A 20857-nucleotide genomic window follows, 5' to 3' on the forward strand; every position below is an offset into this window, starting at 1 on the left:
AATTCAGATGATCTGCCCATGAACTGTTTATTATGGATTGTTTCCTCCCATTGTTCACTGGACTGATTCATTGTAAGAAGGGAGCTCAAAAGGTGCCTTAATGTTAGATACCAAATTTCTCACCCTGGAAGCTCCTTCTTGGTTTGCTTGCACAAAGTTGTCAAGCCGGAGTTACACTTGCAGGATGACTTACCACAAATGACATCATATTGAAAGATTAAAGATGCCCAAGGTCCTGAGACATAAAACCAGCCCAGATTAGTTGGGAACAAGTTGGAACCAGTTGGACAGCTCTGATGATCTATATAAAGCCAACCTCTCTGGGGGGGTTCTACACAGAGATATCTGTCAACCCTTAGTGCAATCCCAACAAAGGAGAAAACATGTTGGGATTCCTAAGCCTTATGTTGATTCTCCTCCATGAGACAGGTAAGGACGAAACCATTGCAACCTCCCATGGGAATTTGCAATTGTTTCTAATGTTATTTTAATAGTCGTATTGTTTCTGACCACCACTTATGGTGATGTGTTCCACTGTGCTGTGTTACTTTGTATCCCTGATTGAGATAGGGCCATTTATTGATGATTGCCTAGGATGTGCCTCTCAGTTATAAGACAAATAATTTATTTTTGTTTAATAACTTCTTGTTGGTCTCTCCTGTCCTTAGGGTCTGCAGGAGCAGCATCGCTATCAAGTAAGAAGAACTACCATACAATGTGAATGGAGGCATGCATGGATTAATACAAATGGATGGATAAATAGAATGGATGAGTAGATGGTGGACGGGTTTATGGATGTATAAGTAAAGGGTGGGGTAGCTAATGGATAAGTAACTGGTTGCTGAATGAATGAATTGAGGCATAGTTCATTGAATGCATGGATGTTGGTCATGGCTCAATAATGGGAACCAACAACATTTAAAATCTTTGTCTTCTTTCCTCCCTTCAGGTTCTGAAGAAACATATGCTCTATCAGGTGGGGGCACCATTTTATACACTGAGAACAAATTAACCAATTAATGAATAAAATGGTGAATGAACATGGTAGCTGGCAAAATTTACAGTAAAAATATAACACCAGGCATTGTGCGCTCAAGAGACGTGGATGCAGCCACCATATCCAGGGATTTTGGGTCTGAATGTGACCTTTAGAATGAATGAAATATCTCACTGTCTGTGCTCTCTCCCAAGTCTGCGGTGCGCCAATGGTATCAGAACGGATAGTAGGGGGAACGGACAGTAAGAAGGGGGAATGGCCCTGGCAGATCAGTCTGAGCTACAAAGGGGAACCTGTCTGCGGGGGATCCCTTATTGCCAACAGCTGGATTCTGACTGCTGCTCACTGCTTTGATTCGTAAGTCTGCAATTCTCTACTGCACAATTACTGCACAACTGTACTATACTCCACGTACCAGCCTCATCATATATATATATCTCCTATTAATGCTCTGTACCTTATCACTAACAGGTCTCTGTGTCTCTGCTGAGCAAACCTCAGGCTGCAAGTTGTATCTGCACATTATCTGCTCCTATATACTGCCTTATTCCTGCCTCTCTACTGCACTCTAGGCACACACTACTCTGTCTTTCTTCTCAGCTAACCCACAAATACCGCTTTGCTCCCCACACACACTTTCTACCATCTCGGTCACAGCAGTGGAATAGCCAGTGTGCAGGGCTGCCATCAGAAATCACGGGGCCCCGCACAACAAAATTTTCTGGGCACCCCTCGCCACCCCTCCCTCAGTATGAAGGCCACACAAGACACAGGCATTAAAACATGAAGTGCCCCCCTGCAAGTTAAAAAAATAACTTTGGTGCCCAGCTCCCTCCTACAAGTTTTGGTGGTCAGGTGGTGGTTAAAGAAAAAAACATTGGTGGCCAGGGCCCCACACATTTAAAAAAACCAATTAGCCAGGGCCCCCACACATTTAAAAAAAAAAACAATTAGCCATGGCCCCCACACATTTAAAAAAAAAAAAACAATTAGCCATGGCCCCCACACATTATAAAAAAACAATTAGCCATGGCCCCCACACATTTAAAAAAAAAAAACAATTAGCCATGGCCCCCACACATTATAAAAAAACAATTAGCCAGGGCCCCCACACATTAAAAAACAAACAAACAATGAGCCAGGGCCCCCACACATTTAAAAAACAATGAGCCAGGGCCCCCACACATTTAAAAAAAAAAAAAACAATGAGCCAGGGCCCCCACACATTTAAAAAAAAAAACAATTAGCCATGGCCCCCACACATAAAAAAACCAATTAGCCAGGGCCCCCACACATAAAAAAAACCAATTAGCCAGGGCCCCCACACATTAAAAAAAAAACCAATTAGCCATGGCCCCCACACATTAAAAAAAACCCAATTAGGCAGGGCCCCCACACATTTAAAAAAACTATTAGCCAGGGCCCCCACACATTTTAAAAAAACTAGCAAAGAGCCCCCACACATTTAAAAAAAAAACTATTAGCCAGGGCCCCCACACATTTTAAAAAAAACTAGCAAAGAGCCCCCACACATTTAAAAAAAAAAACTATTAGCCAGGGCCCCCACACATTTAAAAAAAACAATTGGTCAGGGCCCCCACAAGTTAAAAAAACTGCACGTACCTTAGCCAGGGAGTTCAGATGCCGGTATCTTCAGTTTTTTTTTGCTCTGATTCGCCAGTGAAATGTTAGTCCCGGTAAAGCCGCATGGTGATTGGATAAAGTAGAGGGGAGGTTCAAACTTCTCCCAACCAATCCGCATGTAGCTTTACCGGGACTTACATTTCACTGGCGAATCAGAACACAAGAAGAAGTCATCGGAGCTCGGATGCAGGGGCCCGGCTTTGCAAGTAAGTGCAAGAAAGTGCAGCACGGCCGGCCCCCTTAACACCCCAAAACATCCGGGCCCGGGACAACAGTCCCCCCTGTCCCCCCCCGATGGCGGCCCTGGCAGTGTGCACCCTGCTCAAACAATCTGCACTTTGACCCAAGTCATGTACAGGTCTGTATTTGTCTCTGCTAGGGATGCACCAAATCCACAATTTTGGATTCAGTCAAACCCTCGAATCCTTTATGAAAGACTCGGCCAAATAGCAAAGCAAATAGCGTATGCAAATCAGTAGGGGGGGGAGAAAACGCTGCATTCGGATAAAAAAAAATGCTGGCTCCCAGCAAAATAAGAGACAGCAAGGTGCACTGTTGGCAATAAATATGGAAATCTTTTGCTTTGCAATCTATTTATAGTATGCATTTTTGTCTCTGCTTTGCACCTTGCACCCTACACCCATACTTGTATCGTTCTGCTTGTATTACATAAGTTAGACACATCCTCATATAGCTTTACATATATTGCCCTCTGCTTTGAGATACTCAGCGTGATCCCTTCTCACATGCTGTTCTGTACCCTACTCAGTGACAACTCTATCATGTTTAGACAAATGAATAGGACATGGCTCTATCTTCCTGGCTCTACTCTTCTTGGCCTTGGCCTCTTGTCTGTGTAATCCTTTATTCAGTAATGTTATACTTCTCCTGATGACCCTACTCTCACTCTTCCCTGCACCATCATTGCTGGTCTCCTTCATATTCTCTCTGCTCACTGTTTGTATCAGACCCACATCATTTCTTGCTCCATATGATAATGGACTATAATGAGTCGCCTCGATTAGTGACCCAACGCATTATTATTCGAATGAACCAGATCTGCCTGCTGCTTGTTCATTTGCTAATGTTCCTTATCTATGCATGCTTCTTTTTGGTTTTCTACTAACAGATAGCCTGGGCACCTACCTCATCCAGAGAGAATTTGCACTAGATTTCATTAAACAACCCTGTATCCTCTTAAGAAATTCCAGAGCATGTATCTGTCAAATGAAACATACTCTTCACTCTTTTTAAAGCTGGGACCACAAAAACAGGAAAAATTTGCCAAATTCATCAACTACGCTACACTGGCTTTGTTAGGTTTAGTTCTGGTCTGTATGTTGCCCCCATACTTGGGTGCATTCCTGTTGAGTCTTCTCCTAAAAGTACAAAAAGAGCCTAAGTGCAGAAGAAAATACCCCCTCTGTGTGGGACGAGGTGCCTGGATCAATTCATGGTTTATTTTGTTACAACTAAATTCATTGTATTATTTCTGCTTGGGAAAAGTTTTTTGTTCTGAAATTTAAATTTTTTTTACTATTATTTTTTTTTTTAACATTCTGTTATACTCCCCATTATAGTTCACCCCTATAATGGATGGTTTTTTTTTTCATTTTAGGCAAAACGTTTCCCAATATAAAGTTTACCTTGGGGTTTATCGATTGTCTCTCCTTCAAAATCCCAACACAGTCTCCAGGAGTGTGAAAAGAATCATCATACACCCAGATTACCAATTTGAAGGATCTAATGGGGACATTGCACTGATTGAAATGGATCAACCTGTCACCTTTACCCCTTACATTCTCCCAGCCTGCCTCCCACCCCCAGCTGCTCTGCTTCCTGCAGGGGTGAAATGCTGGGTGACTGGGTGGGGAGATATCAAAGAAGGACGTAAGTTGATATTTAACGGCATTTGAGTATTAAAGAAGAACCTTTGTTTTGGCAGGTTTCTTTCATTTCTTCCTTCATTCTCTTACCTCTTGATCCTGGCTCAACTTCTTATTTATTTACTGCTGTTCTTCCTTCATTTTTTCCTGTCCCCTCTACTCTCTTTCTACATTACCTCCTGCCTTCCATTCATCCTTCTCTTTAGCCTTTCATTTTTGGAATACTGGGAATAAATATATCCCAATTGAGGGTTGGATAAAGATTAATAGGGGCGATCAGGTCCGGACTGAGAATTAAAATAGGCCCTGGCATTTCAGGTACACAGAGGCCCAAACAGCCCCCACCAGCCCACTAAATAGTGACTTTCTATGGCACCTTATAGCAGCCCCTCTGGCATTTGCCAGAACCCACAGATTGCCAGTCCGGGCCTGGGGGCGATAACTGGACGTAATGTAGAATAAGTGCTATAAAGTTAATACATTTATAACATTCCTGGTAGTTTGATATGCCTTATTCATTTTGCTTCATAATCCACTGATCTTACTCCTTTTACTTTTCTATGATTTTCTGAAGAGCCTCTAAGTAACCCTAAAACCCTGCAGAAGGCTACAGTGAGTCTAATTGACTGGCATAGCTGTGAGTCCATGTACGAAACCAGCTTGGGATACAAACCTAATGTTCCTTTTATCCTGGATGACATGTTCTGTGCTGGCTACAAGGAAGGAAAAATAGACGCCTGTCAGGTATTGTGATATGGAATCTTTCAATGCTTTTTCTCCCCCCCCCCCTTCGAATTTTCTCTATTTTTTATGCACCCTATTACTCCTTCAGACCTCAGCCATTCTGCCTTAGATTTATTTTCAAGTGCAGGGTCTGATTTCCCTTTAGATGGCCATACAGACAGATTTAATTTGCTGATTCAGGTCCTTTAGACTGTTGGCCATGTATGGGGCCTTCCAACAGGCCCACCTGACCAATATTTGGCAAACAGTGACCAGATGTTGATATGGCAGTTTTGATTTTCCCATTGGATTGAGGACCCCATTAACTAGTTCATGTTCTCCTTGCTCAAGCAGCTCTTATCCCCACTGCTGTAATCCACTCGTTTGGCTCTTGGTGGGCAAATCAGGGGAAAGATCCGCTTGTTTGGTGACCTTGTCTTGTTAATAGTAGGTGCAGTAATTTAAGTGAGATAGGAGCATAGATGATTTAGATTTTAGAAGATGCTTCATAGAGAGAGAAAGGGACTAGCTTTGTGCTAAATGACATAGTGACATAGTAACATAGTAAGTAAGGTTGAAAAAAGACACATGTCCATCGAGTTCAACCTTTTTTTTTTTTTTTATTAACTACCTATCTGCCAGCTGATCCAGAGGAAGGCAAAAAAAACCATCTGAAGCCTCTCCAATTTGCCTCAGAGGGGGAAAAATTCCTTCCTGACTCCAAAATGGCAATCGGACTAGTCCCTGGATCAGCTTGTACTATGAGCTATTTCCCATATCCCTGTATTCCCTCACTTGCTAAACACCATCCAACCCCTTCTTATACCTATCTAATGTATCAGCCTGTACCACTGATTCAGGGAGAGAATTCCACATCTTCACAGCTCTCACTGTAACAAACCCCTTCCCAATATTTAGGCGGAACCTCTTTTCTTCTAATCGGAATGGGTGACCTCGTGTCAGCTGGAAAGACCTACTGGTAAATAAATCATTAGAGAGATTATTATATGATCCCCTTATATATTTATACATAGTCATCATATCTTCCCTTAAGCGCCTCTTCTCCAGCGTGAACATCCCCAATTTGGCCAGTCTTTCCTCATAGCTAAGATTTTCCCTTTACCAGCTTAGTTGCCCTTCTCTGTACCCTCTCTAATACAATAATGTCCTGTTTGAGTGATGGAGACCAAAACTGTACAGCATATTCTAGATGGGTGTGAAAAAATGGTAAACCGCTCAGACTCACCGCGTCTTTCTCTTGTAGGAATGCAGGCAGTCCATGCTAAATATCATCAGGTGCTGGAAAGACCTTGGCGTCCCAGGCCGTATATTTCAAAGGAAGATAAAGTTGTATTTTCCGCACACTGCTTCAGTAAAAATCCAAATTCTTTATTAATCCATTTAAAAGCGAGAACACATCACACAAGCTTGACGCGTTTCGGGCGCATGCGCCCTTAATCATAAGCATAGAGGAACAATACATGGAAATGCTCTATAAATAGTACATGAATGCAGCGCCATCTGTTGGTTAAAGCGAATATCATAAGCTGTAGTCATTACACACATCACTATAAATAGATACAAATAGACACCAATAAGTACATAATGTGCAAAGTGCTTAAAGTTTAAAAAGTGAAACTTAAAAATGATACATAATATCAAAGCGAGTGTTGAGGCCACATGGATTCCTTGTACTGAGGGTAAAAATCCAGAAGGCCTCTCGTTTGTTCAATAAAGTAATAGGATCACCGCCTCTTAGAGGGAGCTTTATTTTCTCAATAATTTTTACTCCCAAATCAGAGGAACCGTGTCCACTGCATTGACTAAAGTGTTTACTTATAGGCGATTTAGGATCAGATTTCTCAATCGCAATAAGATGTTCTCTGACTCTGTCCTTAAGTGGACGAGTCGTGCGACCCACATATTGTTTGTTGCAGGATTTGCACTCAAGTAAATACACTACATTTCTACTGCAGCAATTATTATATAATTGCTGCAGTAGAAATGTAGTGTATTTACTTGAGTGCAAATCCTGCACTCAGATGGGTTTTTTGCCTTCCTCTGGATCAACTGGCAGATAGGTAGTTAATATAAAAAAAAAAAAAAAAAGGTTGAACTTGATGGACATGTGTCTTTTTTCAACCTTACTTACTATGTCACTATGTCATTTAGCACAAAGCTAGTCCCTTTCTCTCTCTATGAAGCATCTTCTAAAATCTAAATCATCTATGCTCCTATCTCACTTAAATTACTGCACCTACTATTAACAAGACAAGGTCACCAAACAAGCGGATCTTTCCCCTGATGTGCCCACCTAGAGCCAAACGAGTGGATTACAGCAGTGGGGATAAGAGCTTTAACCAACAGATGGCGCTGCATTCATGTACTATTTATAGAGCATTTCCATGTATTGTTCCTCTATGCTTATGATTAAGGGCGTATGCGCCCGAAACGCGTCAAGCTTGTGTGATGTGTTCTCGCTTTTAAATGGATTAATAAAGAATTTGGATTTTTACTGAAGCAGTGTGCGGAAAATACAACTTTATCTTCCTTTGAAATATTCTAGATGGGGCCTTATCAACAGGCTTAATTAGCCTGCCATCCAAAGAGGAAGGTTTGCGTGGAAAGACTATTAGCTCTGCTTCAGTTCAGGTGGAGCTGGAGATGGGGACAGGGAATAAGCATAAGTCAGGAACATTGAGGAAGGCACAGCCTTCCCAAAAACAGTTTAACTTCTATACACGTATATACAGTAGATACATAATTATAAGTTCTCCAATGGAAAGCCTTCTATACATAGACACCCCTACAAAAAACAACATCAAGGTTACAGTGAGAACTTTGAGAAGGGTCAAAAGGAGCCCTCAATGCAATAAAAATCCTTCTGACAGAAACAGAAAGTATTTCTTATCATTATCCTACACACAGAGCATGGCCTTAAAACAAAAAATAATTGGTTTTAACCCTCACTTAAAAGATTAGGTTGTCTGCAAGGTTGGATATGTGGCTCTTAATTATTAAACCAGCAGTTCTGGAAGCCAAGTTGGCCACGGTGACATCTATCTACCTTGTATCGAGACAACAGATACAAATCTAACCTAGCCTAGGTTTTCCTTACTGAGTTGTATAAGGAATGTCATATTTTCCATACAAAGTCATTGACTTTATTTGTATTTATAGGGAGACTCTGGAGGACCTCTTGTATGCAGAGTCAACAACACATGGTGGCAATACGGCATTGTCAGCTGGGGTATTGGATGTGGACAAGCTAACCAACCGGGTGTCTATACCAAAGTCCAGTATTATGATGCTTGGATCAAGCAGTACATTACTTCAGTTCAAATCAGTAGTGCTGTAGACATGACAAAGCTCCTTGAACAGTCCATGAACAGGAGTGTTGAGTTTCTTGAGACTACAAATATAACAACCAACTCCAGTGGGGCAAGTTTGGAACTCGTTAAGGCTTTAGGTGGTGGAGCTGACAATCAGGCACGGTCCCATCTAACCATATCCCTTTCTCTTATGTATTTCTGTCTTAGTCACCTGTGGTAAGTTGTGGCTTGATACGTTCTCCCAAAATGAACAAAACATTCCACTTGAACATTAATGAAGGAAAAAAGAAGATTGACATAACATAGTGGATCTTCCATTAGTGGAATTTTTGAGATGGTATCTCCCCCACAAGTTATTTCCTTAGGTCTTAGGAGTCAACAACACAGTAAGACCCTGATGAGTTCATCCATGAAATGGTCTTTCTATGAAATACAACTCCTACTACCATGTTAAGGTCCTAGATTCCTATACAGAGAGGACCTTCATTTCTGTCTGTTTTTGGCATTGACTTATTGCTACCTAATAAAATATGTTCCTCTGTTGCTGTTTCACAATAATTATGCCAGATAAGAACTATACTCCTATCAGAATCTTTTATTACCCAGAACTCAATCCAAGAAATATGTTGTTAGTACTACTGTTACTCTAGCAATAGCGTCTTATATATGAGGCTTTATGTTGAATCTGCTACTTTATCATTATTATTATTATTATTATTATTATTATTAATAAAATGCCAACATATTGCCCAGCGCTGTAAAAATAAACGTGTTATACAGAGAAATAACATACATACTGTGTTAAGCATTTCAGCAAATAGTCCTGCAGCTACAGTATTTGTTTCTCTGTATTCCATGTTGTATGTTGAAAATGCATTTGTTTCTAGTTTCGAGTAAACGTAGTTATGGTCGACGTTATTTGTTGCATTATATAGCGCAGAACGATGAAATTGAAAGCACTTCCATGTTATCGTTGATCCCACCTCCTTGGTTCTTCAGAGCATTAGTGACATGAGGAGAATGCAGTTAATCCGCTTATTCTTCTCAGTTTAGCCCTGTGCATAATCACCTGCGACACAGGCAGCAGCTGTGGGAAGGGTTGGTTTATACAGAGCTCAATATTTCATTTCGGGGAGGGGGTAGAGCGATAGGAAGGTAAAACAATCATCTACTGTTGCTTTATAATAAAAAATAAGGCGGTATAGATATATTTTAATGAAAAGAATAGTCAAAATACATTTTCTGTATAATTTCTTGTTGGCACATGGAGAACTTATCTCCCATCTTCATTTTCCTCTCTCCACATCCCATTCCAAATCTCTCTTTGAACTTCCTATCCATTCCTGTCTTCTACTGTTCTCTTCATCCCACTTTTCCCTCTACACCTGTTTCTATACCCTACTTTACCTACAACTTCTGTATCAGTGGTCTGCATACTGATGATGTGCCGGTTGACCTGAAACCCCTGGTGAACCGTGGGTTGACATGGGCATAACTACAGAAGAGGCAGGCCCAGGAGGTCCCATTAGGACCTAATTCATATACAACTTCAGTAAATATTGGTAAAACAGGTCAACCTCTAGACATTTTGAAGGCCTGAAAAATAATTTGCTGTGGGGCCCAGTGATATCTAGTTCCGCCATTGAGGGTTCAGGTCAAAATTTTGTCAACCAGTATGGTTTAGGGTTGGATGCGGCTCAGAATTGGGCAGTTCACTTCTCCACTGCTCCTACATCTTCTGTATCAGTCAGTGGTCTGCATACTGGTGATGTGCCGGTTGACCTGAAACCCATGGTGAGCCGTGGGTTGACAGGGGCATAACTACAGAAGAAGCAGGCCCAGGAGGTCCCATTAGGACCTAATTCATATACAACTTCATTAAATATTGGTAAAACAGGTCAACCTCTAGACATTTTGGGGGCCTGAAAAATAATTCACTGTGGGGCCCAGTGATATCTAGTTACGCCATTGAGGGTTCAGATCAAAATGTTGTCAACCAGTATGGTTTAGGGTTGGATGCGGCTCAGAATTGGGCAATTCACTTCTCCATTGCTCCCAAAGATTCCCTGTCTTGGAACCAGAGGCTCATACAGAAGTAACGTAGAGAGTGAGAACAATGGAAACATTTCACGGGTCAGGGCCAGGTTGCGGGTTTTGTTTTCCCAGACCCACTGCACACAGGTTGGGTATTTGCCCGTCAATGTTTATTTCAGCTCAGTGCTGCTCCTAGTGGCAGAAGAGAGAGCTGAAACACTGACAGCTACAACCAACCTCATTTTCTGCTGGATAATTAGTGACGAGCCCTAAGCTTAGCTTCTCAACAGCTGCTCAGAGCCCACTGAGCATGTGAGTGTCACAGACACTTTCCAAGATGGTGACCCCCTGTGACAAGTTTGAAGTCCTGGATCATTGCTGCTCTTGACAAGCTGAAACTTTAGCCTCGTGCAATAAGTTCACTATATAAAATAGGACATTTTAGCCCCATTCATTATTAGGGTTTAGTTCTCCTTTAATGGGACTCTCTTGCCCCCAGGCACACAATAGAATATCTTGTGCTCATTTTAGGTAATAGTAATTTTTGCTGCCTGCACTTGTATGTCCTTTTATTGCTGGCATAAAAAAAAGCATTTTCTTAAAGGGGTTGTTCACCTTTGAAATAACTTATAGTCTGATGTAGAGAGTGATATTCCGAGACAATTTGCTATTGCTTTTCATTTTTTATTATTTGTGGTTTTGGAATAACAATATATTTGTAGCCTTACTGAGCGTTTGTTTTTGAGAAGGGGTCAGCGACGCCCATATGAAAGCTGCAAAGAGTCAGAAGAAAGTGCAAAGCTCATTCTAAGCAAATTTTGGGATCATAAAACTGAATTTGCAACTTAGTTCAGGTCTTCTAAAAAAAAAAGTTAAAGGGGTTGTTCACCTTTGAGTTAACGTTTAGTATAATGTAGATATTCTGAGCCAATTTGCAATTGGTTTTTATTTTTTATTATTTGTAGTGATGGGCGAATTTATTCGCCAGGCGCGAATTTGTGGCGAATTTGCGCGATTCACTGCTGGCGAATAAATTCGTGAAACTGCCACGAAAATTTGCTGGTGAATGCGTCCAAGAAAACAGACACCGGCGTCAAAAACGAGACGCTGGCGCCGTTTTGCTAATGTTTCTCGAAGCGAAATGGCGCAAATTTGCCCATCACTAATTATTTGTGGTTTTTGAGTTATTGAGATTTTTATTCAGTAGCTCTCCAGTCTGCAATTTCCACCATCTGGTTGTTAGGGTCCAGATTCCTCTAGCAACCATACATTGATTTGAATAAGAGACTGGAATATGAATAGTAGAGGCCTAAATAGAAAGACGAGTAATAACAAGTAGCAATAACAATAAAGTTGTAGCCTTACAGAGCATTTGTTTTTTTTTTGTTTTTTTGTCACTGACCCCCTTTTGAAAGCTGGAAAGAGTCACAAGAAGTAGGCAAATAATTCAAAATCGATGAAAAATAAATAATGAAGACCAATTGAAAAGTTGCTAAGAATTTGTCATATTAAAAGTTAACTTAAAGGTGAACCACCTCTTTAATAAACATTCTGATTGTTTTATAATTTCCATTTTGCTGCCTTACAGAGCTGATGGTTGTTATAGAATGGCCAATTCTAAGCAACTGTTCAGTTGGTCTTCATTATTTAGTTTTTATAGTTTTTGAATTAATGGTCTTCTTCTGACCCTCTTGAAATGGGGGTCACTGACCCTATTTAAACATTAAATGCTCTGAAAGGTGGGAAATACCAGTCTATACAACTGGAGGTGGAGTAGGAAACAAGACTAATAAAGTTTCACCAAAACTCTTTTCTTCAGAACGGAGAGGCCTGTGCAGCGGGTTGGGACCCCCAGGTGATGATCCAAAGAGCTGGACTGAGGATTATTCTGCACAGTAATGGGAAGGAACTTGAATGTTTTCTTACATTTATATGTAGCTGGAAGTCCTCAGACTCAGTAGAAATGAAAGTCCCTCAATACAATAAAAAAAAAACACCTTAATTTTGCATAAAATATTGTAGTATGTTTGGGTACCGGTCCCCCTGTAATAAAAGAACTTTGAGTGCCCTATGGAAATGTTCTGATGTTTAGGAAAGATGTGAGAAAGGTTTCTAATTTTTTTCATAAGCAGAAGAACATCAGAGCAGCCTCTTTCTTTCTCCTGACAACTTCCTTGACTACTTGGTGGTCAGACTGGTGGGAAACTGACCAGCAGGTGGCGCTGTTGGAACAAAATTCATTCATTCTACAGGGATAACATGATTTTTTCCAAACACATCAGTTAATAGTGCTACTCCAGCAGAATTCTGCACTGAAATCCATTTCTCAAAAGAGCAAACAGATTTTTTTATATTCAATTTTGAAATCTGACATGGGGCTAGACATATTGTCAGTTTCCCAGCTGCCCCCAGTCATGTGACTTGTGCCTGCACTTTAGGATGGAACTGTTTCTGGCAACCTGTTATTTCTCCTACTTAATGTAACTGAATGTGTCTCAGTATGACTTGGCTTTTACTATTAAGTGTTGTTCTTAGATCTACCAGGCAGCTGTTATCTTGTGTTAGGGAGCTGTTATCTGGTTACCATCCCATTGTTCTTTAGTTTGGCTGCTGGGGGGGGGGAAAAAGGGAGGGGGTGATATCACTCCAACTTGCAGTACAGCAGTAAAGAGTGACTGAAGTTTATCAGAGCACAAGTCACATGACTGGGGGCAGCTGGGAAACTGACAATATGTCTAGCCCCATGTCAGATTTCAAAATTGAATATTAAAAAAATTCAGTTTGGTCTTCGGAAAAATGGACTTCAGTGCAGAATTCTGCTGGAGCAGCACTATTAACTGATGCGTTTTGAAAACAACCTGTTTTCCCATGACAGTATCCCTTTAACAGCACATGTATCCCTTAATATCTTGGAATCTAAAAATAAATAAATAATGACTGTACATTGCAAAAGTGTTTAGTATAGTCCCTTTATTATTTACTTTAAAAGAATGGCAAGGAAAATTATGTCAAGGGACAAGGATTAATGGGACGTGAATATTAAACAGCGATAGGGTGGCCCCAGTTTTTTGGTTTGACAGTGTAATGCACCTGTCGGGCAGTAGGTGGCAATCAATACTATTTTTTATCTCTATACCAGTGGTTTTTCAAGGGGTTGGAAACTCAACTGTAATGTTGTCCCACGGCGCCCCCTAGTTTTCTACAGAAGTTACTGAAAAACAATTATAGATACAAAAAAATCCACCAATGAGAATTCTACTGATCATAAACTTTATTATTAACGCAAAAGAAGTGACCAATGAGAACGCTGATTCCCAGCACTATGTCAGGCATCTTGCTGTTATGTTACATATAGAGATAATTATGTCATTTTATTCTTCATTATATGACACTGGAATCAGACATGGGGATAAAGGACAGCCTTGTTCAGTGCTGGGAAACTGGGCTTAAAGCTTCCAACTCCAGTTGCAGGCACAGAGAATGGGGTCGCCTGGCACTTTTGCATTTTTTGCACAGATCTAGGGGGATGATGTGTGGCCATTAGGCTTCTTCCTCCCCTAAACCCTGGCCCTATTAGGATGCACCTTGGAGATGGGAGCTCTTCGGAGGGTTACTTCTTTATCCCACCCCCTCCCAAACGTTTTGGCAGGAGGGGAGTAGACAAAGGGACCCCCTTCGCCTTGTGGTGAAAGGGGGTTCAAAGACCCTTGCGCCCTTGCTGTGCCTTTTTTTCAGGAGGGTTGGGGATAAAGGGGCTCCCCCTAACCTCAGTGAAGGGGAGTCTGATTCCGATGACTTTTTGTGCCTTTTGGCAAAGTGACCCTGGAGTTTGGCTAAGTCAATGCACCCTTATTGCACGTTTGCACGGTTTGTGTTTGCAATTTCAGATTTTTTTTAGCATTCTCAAGTTTCAAAAGAAGAATAATTCAGAAAAAAAGAACACGGAGCCAGATTGATACAGATCGGCTGGGATTCTCATTGGAGGATTTTTTGCATTTTAAAGCAGTCGCTGGCTGTGGAGATTTGGGGAAAAGCTTTATTGTGCAATATTGCTTTAAAAATACAACCCTGATGTTGCTGGACTACAGCTCCCAGCATGCCTCAACCTTCATTATATGTTACATTGTTCTGGGATTTGTAGTCCAACAACAATTGAGTAAAGTTTGGTTGAGCAGTGCAGTGCAGCAGGGTTTACTACCAGGGTTTCCACTTGCCCGGTATTTCACCGGCTTAGCCCGTAAAATACCAGCCAAGGCCCGGTTCTGGAAATACAAATTTACCATCAATGTATTAGCCGGTTAATTTGTAATCCCTATGGTTCTGCCCCTGGCCCACCTCAGATCCACCCCTCTCGAGGCAAAACTCTGTGACTCCGCCCCAAAACATCATAACCCCGCCCCACAATGGCACAATCCTGCCCCTATCTGGCCCACCCCCACCCTTTACGTCACTGGCCGGTAAAGCCAGATCTAAAAGGTGGCAACCCTATTTACTACCTGTTTAAACTTTGGGGCAGGCCACCAATTAGGGCTCAGTAATAATAAAACAGTAGCTTGTACTTGATCCCAACTAATATATAATTAGTTTTTTCCACTAAAAATATAGATAATAATCATTACTCAAGGCAAAACTAGTCTATAAGGGAGTTATAAGTTCGAATGGCAAAAACTAGAAAAAATTGTGTTGTTTTTACAATAAAATCTAAATTTTTAGTGGAAAAAAAAACTTGAATTTTTCGAGATTTATTAAACCCTGAGGATGGAAAAAGTCGGAATCCAAAATTTCAGACTTTTCAGGCAAAAATTCAGGAAAAATACCCAAAAAATCGAGCGATTCAGGAAAAAACTCTGAACACATCATACCTTTCAGACTTTGACTCCCGAACGGATTAAATTGTGGTTTTTTTTAATAATAAATAAGGTCCAATCGTGGATTCTAGTTTGGTTGGACTTTTTTAATTAAAAATAATCAGAAAAATTTGGATTTTGATAAATAAGGCCCTTAATGTTTAAACGATTTTTTATTTAACGAAGTATGGTGATCAAAATTATGGTAAGATCGCTTATTAGGAAAACCCCAGATCCCAAGCATTCTGGGTAACAGATCCCATACCTGTATCAGTGTGCATGTTACAGTATATTATAATTTTAGTATGCATATTACACCAAATCTTGGGGCATACACCCTGTTAAAGGGGAACTCACCTAGCTGTATAAATGCACCCATCATCAGAGGTCTCATAAATACCATATATGCATTATTGATTATATCAAATAAGCTCTTATTATCTAGCATTTTTTGCAAACAAATCTAAACGTAAAAATCTAGATTTGAAAACGACATATTTGTGTTTAAAATTCATAACATTGGTTTTACTTTGCTGCATTTTCTGTACCAGCCAGTAGATGGAGTCGCTAGTTCGGTCTATTTTATATTAAAAGGGATGTGAAAAAACCGGCTGCACTGCACTGCTCAACCAAACATTTCTCAGTTATTGCTGGACTACAAATCCCAGGAAAATGTAACATATGATAAAGGTTGAGGCATGCTGGGAGCTGTAGTCCAGCAACATCAGGATTGTATTCTTAAAGCAACATTGCACAATAAAACTTTCCCAGCACTGAACAAGTCTTTTCTTTATCCCCATGTCTGATTCCAGTGTCATATAATGAAGATTAAAATGACATAATTATCTCTATATGTAACATAACAGCAAGATGTCTGACATAGTGCTGGGAATTTTTTCTTAAGCAGAAGAACATCAGCCTCTTTCTTTCTCCTGACAACTTCCTTGACTACTTGGTGGTCAGACTGGTGGGAAACTGACCAGCAGGTGGCGCTGTTGTAACAAAATCCATTCATATTAACAGCACATGTATCCCTTAATATCTCAGAATTAAAAGAAAATAAATAATGAATGTACATTGCAAAAGTGCTTAGAATAGCCCCCTCATCAATTTTACATTCACTTATTTTTAAGGTTTACTTAGAGCACATAGTGGCCTCTCTAGGGTTTCCCAGTGGTCCCATGAAACTGCCCCAGTAAAAATTTCATTCTACAACTGTAATAGAGCATCAGCAATGTGACCTCCCCATACACCTAAATGTCAGTTCTTTTCCCAAAGTCACCTCATACTCTCTCCCACTATCACCCCTCCCATGACATTTATCTCCTCCAAAGGCCAACCCTTCTCTTCTTGTGTAGATATTCTATATTGTTGTCTGCATACTGAGCACGTACACTCTCTACCACCCCAGGGGTTCCTTCAATTTGGCTTCATTATTAGTGTGTTAAATAAGCGCTATTATTATTGTATTAAAGTGCTTGTTTTAACCTATGTATATGGTTTAATGAATGCAGATAAAGTAATTCTAAATCTCCCTTGTTCTCTACCGGTGTGGAAGTAGGACAGGATCACATCCCACCATTTTGAAAGCATCAGTAGGACATTATGGGGTGGGAGAGAAAGATGATAACATGAAAGGATGGGCAGCAGAAAAGGAGGGGAAGCAGGAAAGGATGGGAAGTAGGAAAGGATGGGCAGCAGGAAGAAGGAAAGGATGGGCAGCAGGAAAGGATGGGCAGCAGGAAAGGATGGGCAGCAAGAAAGGAAGGGCAGCAGGAAAGGATGGGCAGCAGGAAAGGATGGGAAGCAGGAAAGGATGGGAAGCAGGAAAGGATGGGCAGCAGGAAGAAGGAAAGGATGGGCAGCAGGAAAGGATGGGCAGCAGGAAAGGAAGGGCAGCAGGAAAGGATGGGCAGCAAGAAAGGAAGGGCAGCAGGAAAGGATGGGCAGCAGAAAAGGATGGGAAGCAGGAAAGGATGGGAAGTAGGAAAGGATGGGCAGCAGAAAGAAGGAAAGGATGGGCAGCAGGAAAGGATGGGCAGCAGGAAAGGATGGGCAGCAAGAAAGGAAGGGCAGCAGGAAAGGATGGGCAGCAGGAAAGGATGGGAAGCAGGAAAGGATGGGAAGCAGGAAAGGATGGGCAGCAGGAAGAAGGAAAGGATGGGCAGCAGGAAAGGATGGGCAGCAGGAAAGGAAGGGCAGCAGGAAAGGATGGGCAGCAAGAAAGGAAGGGCAGCAGGAAAGGATGGGCAGCAGAAAAGGGTGGGAAGCAGGAAAGGATGGGAAGTAGGAAAGGATGGGCAGCAGGAAGAAGGAAAGGATGGGCAGCAGGAAAGGATGGGCAGCAGGAAAGGAAGGGCAGCAGGAAAGGATGGGCAGCAAGAAAGGAAGGGCAGCAGGAAAGGAAGGGCAGCAGGAAAGGAAGGGCAGCAGGAAAGGAAGGGCAGCAGGAAAGGAAGGGAAGCAGGAAAGGATGGGCAGCAGGAAAGGATGGGCAGCAGGAAAGGAAGGGCAGCAGAAAAGGAAGGGAAGCAGGAAAGGATGGGCAGCAGGAAAGGATGGGCATTAGGAAGGGAAGCAGGAAAGGATGGGCAGCAGGAAGGGAAGCAGGAAAGGAAGGGAAGCAGGCAAGGATGGGCAGCAGGAAGGGAAGGGCAGCAGAAAAGGAAGGGCAGCAGGAAAGGAAGGGAAGCAGGAAGAAGGAAAGGATGGTAAGAAGGAAAGGATGGGCAGCAGAATGAAGTAAAGGATGGTAAGAAGGAAAGGATGGGCAGCAGGAAAGGATGGGCAGCTGGAAGGGAAGCAGTAAAGGATGGGCAGCAGGAAAGGATGGGCAGCAGGAAAGGATGGGCAGCAGGAAGGGAAGCAGGAAAGGAAGGGAAGCAGGAAAGGATGGGCAGCAGGAAGGGAAGGGCAGCAGGAAAGGAAGGGAAGCAGGAAAGGATGGGCAGCAGGAAAGGATGGGCAGCAGGAACGGGAATGAAGAAAGAGGTCAGGATGGCTGATATTACCAGCAGACATAGAAGAAATAAACAAAATCAACAGACCAACATGAGAATATGGCGGAAAGGCTGTTGTTCTTTATTTAGGGGTTAATCCATACAGTAACATTCAACCACTAATTCACCGCAATGAAACCTTTATACCTTAACTAAAGACCATGTCTCACTGCCGTAAAGCTTAGGAGCCACCATTACAATCACAACCATCCTACCTGATTGGGTGGCATTAACCCCGTATGTAACAACAACAACAACAACAGAATACAAAAAAACATAATTTTTTTTTAAAAAAAACTTAAAAAAAAATAACACTAGGGGGTGTGGGGGTGTGAGCGTGTTCCAGATGAGGCAGGTCCCAAGAGAACGTGCACTGCCCACACTCAGGTATTTTTACCCCCCCACCTTACCTCCCTCCTGCAGCCAAATCCCTTACCAGCAGCACCTTCCCACTAATGAATTACCCCCTTCACCTGCCCCCACTATCCCATGAGGCATTTTGCCTATTTTGCTTGGCCCTTACAATTTCACTGGTGATTTTCAATGAGTCTCCAAATTTCACATTCATCTTGAATTTCATCAAAATGCAATTTTGTTTCTAAGTTGTAAAAAATAATCTGTCCCTTGTTTGCACAAAAAAACTGGGACCCTCTGATTCCATTGTGAAAAGGAGCCTTAGCCTGATGTCACAAGAATCTGGGAATGTGCCTACGGGTGGCCCCACTAGGAACAAAATAATAATGCCCACACAGTATTGGTTAAACTGAATAACTCAGTCTAAAATAAATGGCCAACTAATACAGGCAGCACTCCTAACCGGCGGCAACAGGGCCTCACTAACTAACTGGCTAGCGCAATCTGTCTAGCTAACTAACGAGGCAAAGTCCTTTAATGTCCTTCAATAAAACAGTCTCTGTCTCTTCGCTTCTTTAGGGTACTGTCCCTTTAAACAGAATAAACACAAATCCTCTTCGGATGCTTTACAGGTTGTCTTCAGGTGAGTCCAGCACATTCAGTCACACAGTGCGACTACCAGCCCCTTTGGATGTTCAGATAGGAATCTCCTGCTGTTTGTTCCTCCAGTCTGTATTCCTCTCACACTCTCTGTCTCTCCAAGCACAGTATGTGGCTTCCCTGTGCAGCCTGATCCAAATGAATACTTGTGGTGCAGCCTCTCAGCTCTCTGGGCCCACCAGCAGCTCTCTTGCTTCCTTCTCTGTCCACCATGCGGCTCTCTATGCCAGACTTTCTTCTTTTGCCAGTCTCTGTGACTTCCTCTTCCTGTCAGCCACTCACTAGCTGCTGTGTCACTTCCTGTTGCACTGAATAGCTGGTTGCTAGGTAACAGACACAGGCCCTGTGCTTGATCTCTTACAGGAAGAATTTGCGAAAACTCATTGAAGTCAATGGGAGTCAAAATAATTTGATGCGACAATTTTTAGAAGCACTCTTTTGTCCAAATGCATTCGCCATTGGGCGTCCGAATAATTTTAATGCGCAACAATTTTGACTGCACAAATATTTTTGTCACAGCAAATTTTTCTGCTGCAAATTTACCTGTCTGTCTCGCAAATCCATGCCTGGCGACTAAATTTGCCTGGTCCGGAAAACCCAAGGTCCCAAGCATTCTAGAGAACAGGTCCCATACCTTTAATACCAACACAGTACATTTAAGAACATATTGGAGCTCATTTATAAACACTGAGCACATTTGCACCTGGTAACCCAGTAACCCATATCAACCATTAGCTTTTTTGTCGGTCAGCTGCAGGCTGAACAATAAAAATATTTGATTTGACATCTGATTGGTTGCTATTGCTTACTGCCCACGAGCAAATGTGCCCAGTGTTTATAAATGACCACCATTGTACTTAAGGGCTTAGAGAGAAAAAATGTTTTTTCATTGAAGCAGACGGAAGACACGGGGAAGCAGTTTGGGGAAATTAGTCGCCCCAAAGAAGAGGCAATTAGTCGCCGGGCGACTAAATCTCCCCGAATCTCCAGGTGTGCCCTTACCCTAAGGGCAGTGGCACATGCTGCTACTGGGGGAGATTAGTCGCCCCAACGAAAAATCTCCTCTTCTACGGGCGACTAATCTCCCCTAAAAGCCTTCCCGCCCGGCTAGACTATAATTCACCAGCGGAATGGCACTCAGAACACTTTATTTTCCGAAGTCGCCCAAAGTTACCTCACGAGGAAACTTTGGGTGACTTCGGAAAGCAGAAGAGATCCCAGTGCCATCCCACCGGCAATTTACATTCTAGCTTTTAGGCGGCAAGGCTTTTAGGGGAGAATAATCACCCGTAGAAGAGGCGATTTGTCGATGGGCAACTAATTTCCCCCAGTAGGAGTGTGTGCCACTGCTCTAAATGGGACTATAGACACAGGACAGACA

The 20857-nt window shown here is 42.0% G+C and overlaps 1 protein-coding gene across 1 annotated transcript; it reads left to right on the forward strand.

Moving 5' to 3' along the window:
- Window positions 1–353: 353 nt before the first annotated feature.
- Window positions 354–9123, forward strand: MGC68910 (uncharacterized protein; the record flags this gene model as incomplete). The annotated part of the gene is given in 7 exon segments (NM_001086379.1): window positions 354–429; window positions 669–695; window positions 950–976; window positions 1192–1354; window positions 4260–4531; window positions 5102–5271; window positions 8431–9123. Coding segments are annotated over 4 exon segments (963 nt in total). The 3' UTR covers window positions 8803–9123.
- Window positions 9124–20857: the final 11734 nt, after the last annotated feature.

Source organism: Xenopus laevis, chromosome 9_10L (assembly GCF_017654675.1).
Source record: "Xenopus laevis strain J_2021 chromosome 9_10L, Xenopus_laevis_v10.1, whole genome shotgun sequence".
In the NCBI taxonomy this organism is placed as follows: Eukaryota; Metazoa; Chordata; class Amphibia; order Anura; family Pipidae; genus Xenopus; species Xenopus laevis.